The sequence below is a fragment of the Mercenaria mercenaria genome, chromosome 8 (assembly GCF_021730395.1).
Source record: "Mercenaria mercenaria strain notata chromosome 8, MADL_Memer_1, whole genome shotgun sequence".
Lineage (NCBI taxonomy): Eukaryota > Metazoa > Mollusca > Bivalvia > Venerida > Veneridae > Mercenaria > Mercenaria mercenaria.
The window spans coordinates 40,822,516-40,832,916 of record NC_069368.1 but is presented as its reverse complement, the minus strand read 5'-3'; the positions used below and the strand labels follow the sequence as shown (position 1 = coordinate 40,832,916).

The following is a 10,401-nucleotide window of genomic DNA, read 5'->3' as shown; positions in this document are numbered from 1 at the left end:
TTTTCATGAGATCTTCTTGAAAATTGGTGAGAATGTTCATCTTGATGATATCTAGGTCAAGTTTAAAAGTGGGTCACGTGCCTTCAAAAACTAGGTCATTAGGTCAAATAATAGAAAAAGCTTGTGACCTCTCTAGAGGCCATATTTTTCAATGGATCTTCATGAAAATTGGTCAGAATTTTTTATCTTGATGATATCTAGGTCACATGTGCTCAAAAACTAGGTCACTATGTCAAATAATAGAAATAACGACGTCATACTCAGTTCAACACTGGGTCTTGTGGGGATAGGTGAGCGATTCAGGACCATCATGGTCCTCTTGTTATTAAGAAGCTGCAGTACTTGTTAATGTACCTATATCTGTGAAATCTATGAGGATTTTTCTACAGTTGATGCATTGATTCATTATAACTAGTTTTTTTAATATATATTTCAAACTTATTGTTTAAGTGTCAAAAATATTTAATTTAAAATATTTTATTAAAAGACACCTAAAGATGCCGATTTGCGTTTGGGTTTTAGTCAATCGGCAGAAATTGAAACACAACATTAATTGCAAGTGTCTATAATCTGATCGGTTAAATACGATTAATGTATCGCCTATAATCCGAGTCCGCGGGGTGTGAAAATACAGCGGCTTTGGTCGTTGTGGATTATCGATTTTGTACAATACCCTGTCACCATGGTGATCTAGCAAGGTATCAGCGATACAAGATTCTGTGTACATATCAGTCACCGATGCAATTCATGATGAATTGACAACCACTGTATTATTCTCAATAATGTTTTCTAGTTTTTTCAAAAATTTAAAGTTCGGCTTCTCGCCGCTCCTCGAAATATTGTTGCGGCAAGTGCCGCCCCTGCCGCCCCAGCTCCTACGCCCTTGTAAGGTGACTATTCACTCCCATTTTGGGAGTGAATAGTCAGGGGAGGAAAAGACAGGGGAGGAAAAGACTTGGGAGTGAATGGTCCGGAATTCCCTACAGAGACGAAGGCCCCAAGTTCGATTATCTGGCTACTCCCATTTTTGACTTTTTGGGGTACATTTTGACCTTAAATACCAAGTGGGAACATTTTGGGTATATAGATGTGCCCATCCGTTTTTTGAAATAATGCTGGAAGGGATAACTGGGATCGTCCTCAACATGAAAAGCTGGATAACCGCCATATGGTCTATAATTGTGCTGAATGTACGTAACGGGAACACTTACCCGGAAATATAGTCCGAGATGAAGACAGGGTTTAGTCACGCCAAGAGTATCACGTGACAGAAAAGATGGCCGACATAGAACCTCCCCCGATGGAAAATGAAAGTTTGAAGGATGAGGATGATTTATTTGCAGATACAACAGAGGTAATGTTATCATTTTTGTTTAGAAATATTGTCCTTCATTTACAATTTGTTTGTGTCAAAGCCAAGATTGATAAACAGACTTAATGCTTGTAATTGACTCGCCGGTGAATCGAACAAAAGTGGGTGGGGAACCTTAAATATATTTTTCATTTAACTACGCCCACTTCCGTGAAATATCAAAAACTGATATAAATCAAAACTACTTTCTTACTCGTCAGCTTGTTACTGAAACACAACTTGCAAGTAAAAGAACATTGCAAAATAAACAGTTATCAAATAGGTGGGAGAGGCAAAAAAAAAAAACGGTTAGGGGTCCAGTAACCAGACTTTTAGGCCCAGAGTTTAGAGGTCCAGTTACCTGACGGATGTGCAGGCTGATCTTGGTCTGCACTGGTTGCAGAGGCAAAATCACATGCTGTCAGGTAAAGGTTAATGGAAGTTTTAATAGACTAATATGAAGTAAGGCACCGCCTGGCACGGGGATTTATCTTTTATCCTGTTTTCTCATATTCTCGGGGGCCTAAGGGGTTGTTTTTATTCCCAGCAACAGATTAACCATTTCATAAACACCCTTTTGGGTGTTATTTTGTAGAACATTCACTTGTCTTTCAGATGGAGTCATAGAATGTTACTGAAATTATCCCATTTAATTATTTTGTTACTGTATTTGATACCACCCTCATCCGCAGAAATGGACCAAGAGTTTCTCGTATTCCCGTGGATTTAGATTTGACTTTCATCACAAATAAGTTGTTGAATTTAAAAACATTAAAATTAGCATTGTGTTATAAAAAGATATATTCTGTAGTAAATAGTTACATCAAGAAATATTACAATTAATTGCATAATCCATAAACCGGAACCGGAAAACACCGAAAAAATGCCTCAGTATATGCAGACAACAAGACGAATAACTATATACGGACGTTACTGTCTCGGGGATTTTCATCCCTGGCGCTTTGCACCGTGGATAAATCCCCTAAAATTAATGGAATGCACCACATTAAAATGGAGAGTATTAAATTTTATGGAACTGCATATTTGACAAGACAGGATGGTTTACTAGGGTAATACCGCAGGGCTCACGCTGTCAGTCGCCATTATCGCCATTTGCGATTATTTTATTTAAATGGCGAATATTTTTTCATTTTGGCGACATGAACTTGCGATTATTTTATTTAATAGCTGCATAAATAATAATGCCACCTGCGGTCAGCTAGCGTGGAAAAATCGATAAAGCAGACTGTTTATTGCCTCGTGTATTCCAAACATGTGTCAACTATGCCGATAACATTGTTTAAGGCAGTAGAATGCAGACAATAACTGAACCGATTATAACCAGAATGCAATCTTACTAACCTAGAGTTTAAGTCACATTGAACAGGCAGGCTACTTTTTTAGAACATTTTCAAATACCAACGCAAATGTTCTTCAACTCAATAGTTGGCAGACGACATTTTAAAAACCAATTTATACTGGCAGTTTTTTATCTTGAAATCAGGGTTTCAGAAATCCCATGTCCTGAGCCCGGGGGCTACCAGAAAATTCTGTCGGGCTACTAATTTTTTTCAGAGCGTGCCCGCCGGGCTACCTTGAAATTCCGTATCGAGTAGCCCTGAAAATCAATAATTTAGTCTTCAAATATTATTTTGTTATAACTTGTTCTTTTTAATCATAAACATTACACCCAAAAGTCCGCATCAGTTTTGGCTATTATTTTTTTATAGGTTCAATGTTGATCCCCCAGGGTCCATTGTCCCAGCCCCAGGGGTTACTTGATTGTACATAGGGAAATCTTCATAAATTTGCTTGAAATAAACCAGAAGGCCTAGATCTTAGATATTTGATATGTAACATTGCCTAGTAGACTTCTACAAACTTTGTTCAAATCATGACCCCCGGGATAAAATTGGCCCCGCCCCAGGGGTTACTTGATTGTACATCAATGCAACTTGATATACAGTATGTGTGTCATAGTCTTAGTGTTGATTACTTAAAGTACAGTCAACCCTGAGACAGGAGACATGGTTCATAGTGTTCACATCAAATTTTATGTCTGCTGAAATTAAGGCCATAATTAAAAAGTTGTTTGTTTGCAGTGCTCCGACCGACCCATCAAAATCGTCCCGACCCAAAAAATTTTTTAGGCAGTCCAGGGGGCAATTTTTTTTTATATATTATGTTTTCGTCCTTTCTGATGCAAAATGCATTTTCAGCAGACGTTTTCCTTTTCGTATTTTGATATACAGCAGATCATTCAACGTTTACTGTACGCGACCCTATTCATGATATTGCCGTCTTCGCACGTGTTTCGGAAGTCACAAGTTCCGATCCGAGTGAGAAAGTCGCTCAGACATCTTTACTTAAGTCTTTCTCACATGATTTTACGGTGACCTATGTATATTTCATAAACAAGTTTCCAATAACAAATGTTTCGGCGGTATATGACCTGTTTGTGTCGGTTCGGCGTAAATCCCAACTCATTCTTTTAATAAACAATGTCGTCTGACACAATGCCACGGACCTGACCAATGATCGAGTCAGTCAACATGACCACGGTCTAAAAAATTATTCTGATTTTCTGTTGATTAGTTTCAACATTTAAAAGTTTATAAATTAAACAGACATCTGAATTTTTGATCATGCACCAGAATAATCCGCAACTTGGATGATAACTATTCACATTTTTATGTATTAATTGAGACCTTGTTCGAACACGTAATAAAGCCACATACCTCGATTTTTTTTGTAAATCCTAATTTTCCTTTCCTTGCAAACATGATTTAACTTTTAAATCCCAGTTTTATCCGACACATTTGGTGACAAAATTGCATAAACATCTTGAAAAATACACTGGCACTTGTCGGCTAAGTTCAAAGGAAAGATGGGAATCGGCATTTGGCCTTTGATGTAAGATGAAAGGAAGCAGTTTGACAGCTAAATGTTGTGATGGGTGTGATGTAATTTGACCTAATTCTACAAGTACAATTTGTGTATTACCTAATACACTTTGATTTAAAAGGACTGAGATGATTTATGGATTTGCAATTTAAGTGCTGTGAACTTCGTTTCTTGTAAGTTGTTCCTTACTTAAAGGAACTAAATCATAATTTACTAAATCATAATTTGACATACTTCAGCTTGTGTTTAAAAGCGAAGCCTTTCAATTCTAAAGCCTTAATTTTCACTAAAATGGAGACTAAAAATTAAGCATGAGAAGCTCCACAGCTGGTCACAATCACCCTCTTCTACACAGACCTGTATTCAAAGGGTTGGGGTGGAGGGGCTGGGAGGCCTATATGCTGCTCCCCTGCCCCAAGTTGCCCGAGAAGTTACCTTTATTTAACAAAGTTGAACATGTGTCAGAACCCACCATTTCAAACTTGTATTTAAAAATATTCTGGAATTCGATCTTCTATACCTACCGCCAAATTTTGGACTGGAATGTGGATTTCATATGCAACAACACTTCCTGTGTCCAGATAAATAATATCAGTGCACGCAAAATTTAGACAAAAATGCAACAGTTGCCATCATTTGATTCCTAACAAAGATGAAACACAGGTCATCATTTCATTCCTATCAAAAGATGTAACAGATGCCACTATTATTTTCATTCCTACCAAAAGATGTAAACAGAGTGCATCATTTCATTTCTATCATCAAAAAAAGGTAAAAAAGGCCACTATTTCATTAATAGAGGTAGCATAGGCCGCCCTTTCATTACTGTCAAAAGAAGTAATAGAGGCCACTATTTCATTCCTGTCAAAAACTGTAACTGAGGCCACAATTTCATTAATATATTTTTAACATTTCCAGGGGATGGCAGCAAACATTCTTCTTTGCCTACCTTCTGCACCCTCATCTCGCCAAAAACAGGTTGGACAGCTTAGGCCTGCAGTGAGGTCATTATAAACCTTCTGTCTCTTTCTGTATCCAGATTGATGACATTCGAGTACTCAAAACTTAGACCAAAATGCAACAAATGCCATTATTTCATACACTAAAGGTCTGACAGCATCTGCATGAAGTCAGAACAACTGTCCTGTAAAAGGTTTTAAGGAATGAGGGTTCGGAGTGTCCAGATCGTTCGTTGCATTCTTGGTCTATATCCAAAGTACTGTCATTCAGTTTCAATTTTGATTAATTATAAAATGAAAGATCTGGTTTAATAAATGTCTACATGCAAGTTTGTGCTCTGTGAAATTCCTTGTAGAATTTGTCTGCCATGTATGTTCTTACTTTCTGAAATTCATGAATATGTTTCAATGTTTCAATGTCTGCTGAGAAAATTTGTGTACACTGACTTTACAAAAAAAAAAAAAAAAAAAAAAAAAAAAAAAAAAAAAAAAATTCCTACCTACCTACCCACTCCTAAAAATCTGGGTCGGAGCACTGCAAACAAACACTTTTTTAATTATGGCCTAAACCCTGCCAAGGGTTTAATCTACGCATGCTGAATGGAATCATTTTTGTATCATAAGCAGTATTTTCATTTTGACCTCTTTTAATTAATTAGTTAATTGAATAAGTGTTGCTTGAATGAGTCACCCAGTTGTAATTTGTTCTCCAGAATTAATTGACAACTTCTCAGCATGAATTAATGGTGGAGGTGGAATTACTTCTATGTTGTCTTCTGTCAAATTGTTATGTTGTACATTCACCTTTTCCATGAATCTAACTTGCAACCTTTTGATTCATAGCCTTGCACTGTATAGAGTGATCAACTTAAATAATGAAGTATTGGTAAGTTTATAAATGCAGGTTTGAGAATATTGAAAGAGTATGTCATTCATATTTTCCAGACTGTAGAAGAAGAATCATTGCCAGAATCACATCCTGTGAAAGAGCCTGTGGAAGAGGAGTCGGCACAAGGCGAGGAGAAAACCCGCATTCCAGCTGATATCAACATTGATAGTGACAAAGATGAAGAAGAAGACCTTTTTGCAGGTTTGATTTCCAATCCTGATTATTACTGAAAGGATTTCTTTATGATGCAACTGAAAATGCTTTTATAAACATCTTAATTTTTGGTTGTATTATAAATTCTTGTATTAATTCCTCAAAATAGTTTGTTTTAAACATAACAAACTTATTATTGTAGAGCAGTATAAATCTTGGTGTAAATTAGAACTCTGTTGTAAAAGCCTTTGTTTTTCATAAAAGAAGGATTAAATGGGTAGATGAATAATGATCCTTCTTAGAAGTTCTAGTGCTGGTTATATAATGTGATTTTAGAGTACTGTTTGATACAGGTTTCTGAATTCTTTGCCCCTTGCTCCTCACAATCTTGACTATTTTGCTAGTTTTGTAATAAGATTTGTAGTAATTTCTATTTTTAATAAATAAATACCAGTTGTATGTAAAAATGATAAAAATTCTATTACATTTATACCAAAGCATTATGGCTGTTAACTCGCCTCCAGTGACAAATACTTATAATTGTTTATAATGTATTATATAAACTCAGTGGTTGTAGTCTTCTGTTTAATAAACCTACCTGTATTGTTAAGGAGGTGGTACAGAAGTAAAGTTAGACTCAGATGATGAGGATGTACCTGCAGTGGAGAAGAAAGACTCACCAGCACCCACGCTTACTATGGACGATCCTGTACCTGAGATCAAACCTTTGTCTGCCGAGGAAGAAAGGCCCAAACTTGATGTGTCCCAGACCACGATCACAGCACCTGCTAGAGTAGCTGCAACACGGACTTCATCCAAAGGATCTAAAGATGAGGATAAGGTTAAACTGAGTATTTATACATGTAGTCAAATTTAGATTTTGCTTTAAAATCTCATGCTATGGAACTGTAGCATGACAAAATTTGAAGACTCAGGTTATGCTTCTCTCTCTAGTGATGTTTTCTTTGTTCCTTGTCTTGAGCTGTGTGAAAAGCAGTCCAGCAATTATTTGTTTTGAAGGATTTTACTTGCTAACTACTGACTAGTTGCACACAGGAGGATTGCCAAATTCCTCAACAACAACCATAGTAGATGATAAGACAACCAAAGTACTTGTAGGTCAGCTCCAACTTACACTCGTCTAAAATACTGTCTTTATAGTAACACATGTTTCAGTGAATCTTGTCTCTGTTTTTAGATTGAGGAGGACCCATATACTATTGATATAAAGGTTGTAGAGCCACACAAAGTTGGTGATGGTATGGGGGCCTATGTTGTGTATAAAGTGATTACCAAGGTTAGTATAATCAGTCTGACATTTGCTAGGTATAACATATAGGTTTATTCATTTAAATGATGTGCCTTTGCAGGTAAACAAAATATGTTACACATATTGCATTTACTTTGTAAATAACAAAAAAATGTAGGCCTCCTTTGATTGTTAACTTGACTATTTGAAAACAAAGCAAGAGCTATTGAACACGCGCGTGCATCTTCATCCCGATTTGCTTGAATTTTTGTATGTAAGCTGGTATCTCGGTAACCACTTGCGGGAAGGATTGAAACTTCACACATTTATTCACAGTGATAGACTGACATACATTGCAGAGATTCAATAACTCTTATTTTGCTATTCTACAAACTTTAGCTCGTTTTTTGACTTGGCAATTTTAGATTAAATTTTTGTATGTAAGCTAGTGTCTTAGTACCCATGAATGAAAATGGACTGAAACTTCACACACTGGTATACTGTGATGTTTGACATGCAGTGCACAGGTTCCATAACTCTGCTTTGCATTTTTACAAAATTATGCCCTTTTTTTGACTTTAAAATTCAGTTGACAAGGCTGTCGAATAGATTAGCATTTCTGTCCTCCAACATCTGTTGCTTAACTGCCCTTTGCACAGAAAATCCAAACTGTTAAACACTTATTGTACTTTTTGTAGACATGTTAGAAAATATACTCTCAAGATTATTATATGTATTTTTCTTGCAGACTACCATTCCAGCTTATAAAAAGGCAGAACTTATTGTGATACGTAGATTCAGTGATTTCCTTGGTTTATATGAGAAATTACACGAGAAACATACTCATCATGGCAGAATTGTCCCCCCTGCTCCTGAGAAAAGTCTTGTTGGTAGGTTACATCATTATATGGACCATCACATTAGATATACTAGATGAAATTATACACAACCTTAGCTATCCAGAGCACTTTTATTGGAAGATACAGAAGGGTAACTCCTCAATGCAGTGTTTGGCTGATTTCTACCCAGTTGTTTGCCAGTTTGTTTCAGTGTATTTTGTTGTTGAAGGAACCATACACTAACAATGTTATATTCAGATAAAGGTTTCCAAGCTTTCTGTGGCTGTTTATTAAGCCTTCTGAGACTGGTCTCTAAAGACTGTTACATCACTTGGAAGCCATGTATGGCCATAGGTATAATTTCAGACTCGAGGGAAGTGCCTAGGTAGATCACATTGATTTGCTGGAAACAAGGTGGAAAAGTCTACTTCATGGACATTAACCACTTGGCTACAGAAGTCTTATAAGCCAAATGGCATAATAATAATTGAGGCAGGTAATAACTTATTGGAGATGTGGCTACTCAAAATAATAAAGTGTTTGGTGCTTTTCCCTCCAAATTTCATCTTTATTGTTACTATTTCAGATGTTTAAATGAGACACATCATAGTAATGATGAAGGATATGTTTCTTGGTTAGCTAATAAATGCGTTAGCTTTTAGAATTCCAGTGAGTATGGAACTATTTCTTTTTAGGTATGACAAAGGTAAAGATGTCAAAAGAGGAATCAGGTTCAGCAGATTTCCTTGAAAGGAGGAGAGCAGCTTTAGAAAGGTTTGTGTATGGCCTTGGTCTTATTTGGTTCAAACTGGTATTTTGGAAATATAAATGTAATGTAATGATAAATTAATTTTCTTATTACTTTAGGATAAAATTGTCTTACAAAATTCATGTTGTTTATCAGAACGTAGGAATAGATAATCATTTCTTGTGATGATCAGTGCTCTTGATAGATAGGCCAATGTTTTCTCTCACTTTTGAAATTTTGCAGTTTTTTTTTCCTGATTTTACTGAGTCACAAACATCTACCTTCATTTTTTTAATGTTTTATAGTAGACAGCAGTGAAGTACCATTATAACTTTATCGTCTTTTGAAGACTGCATGCAAATTCTAAACATTACCTATAAGTTTGATCCCTTAAGTCAGTTAACCGTTAGTCTGCTGGCAGCAGTTGATTTTGCCTTTGCAACCAGTGCAGACCAAGGTCAGACTTACCTTGGTCTGCACTGTTTGCTATTCAGTCAGTAAATTTTCAGTGAACATCCCGTTGAATAATAAGTGGTACTGCCCAAATAGTCAGTTTTAGAAATTTAGCAGAGTAAAGGTTAAATAAAAGTGAAGCAAAATATTGCAGGGCTAGTGGGGCTGGCTGTTAGATTGGGCATACAGTGTAGTAATTTAATTTTATGGTTTTGGCTTCCATAAACAACTATTATGGGGATATGAATTCATGGATTTTAACTTCTGAAGATTAGATGAATGGGAATTTTATTTGTTTATCATGATTTCATCTTAGTTTATCACAAGCATGAAATCCAGGATTTGTTTTGCTATGAATGTTACTGATTTGAAAAGTATTTGTAAATAGATACTAAACAACAAGTTAATAGGGTGACTTCCCTTTAATGAATTTCAGATATTTAAATAGAACAGCTAGTCATCCTGTATTAAAGATGGACCCAGATTTCCGTGACTTCTTGGAGCGGGATGGGGAGCTCCCTAAGGCCACCAGTACATCTGCACTGAGTGGAGCTGGTGTCAAAAGGCTCTTGAGTAAAATGGGAGATGCCGTGGAAAAAATAACATTCAAAATGGATGAGTCAGATGAGGTAGTTAATTATTTACATATTTGGTCATGACTTTTTGTAAGTGGATAACTCAAGCTTGTATATACCTGCATGTAAAATTTTATTGAGGTTTTTCTTATATTTTACAAATAATTGAATCTTTACAACTCACAAACATTGTAACTTGGCCTAGTTTTGCAGTACTTAAAGATAAAAGAAATAGGAACATGACAAAGCAAACACATTTTTACCTACATGTACTTAGATAT

General features: G+C 36.0%; 1 protein-coding gene across 1 annotated transcript in view; it reads left to right on the top strand.

The window, feature by feature from the left end:
* Window positions 1-1,205: 1,205 nt before the first annotated feature.
* LOC123566545 (sorting nexin-2-like) overlaps window positions 1,206-10,401 on the top strand; it is a 29,062-nt gene continuing 19,866 nt past the window's right edge. Inside the window, exons 1-7 of the mRNA XM_045360750.2 lie at window positions 1,206-1,354; window positions 6,160-6,304; window positions 6,868-7,097; window positions 7,455-7,553; window positions 8,254-8,395; window positions 9,040-9,118; window positions 9,982-10,174. Of these exons, the coding sequence (XP_045216685.1) occupies window positions 1,277-1,354; window positions 6,160-6,304; window positions 6,868-7,097; window positions 7,455-7,553; window positions 8,254-8,395; window positions 9,040-9,118; window positions 9,982-10,174 (966 nt within the window). The 5' untranslated portion in view covers window positions 1,206-1,276. The remainder of the gene's footprint in view (window positions 1,355-6,159; window positions 6,305-6,867; window positions 7,098-7,454; window positions 7,554-8,253; window positions 8,396-9,039; window positions 9,119-9,981; window positions 10,175-10,401) is intronic.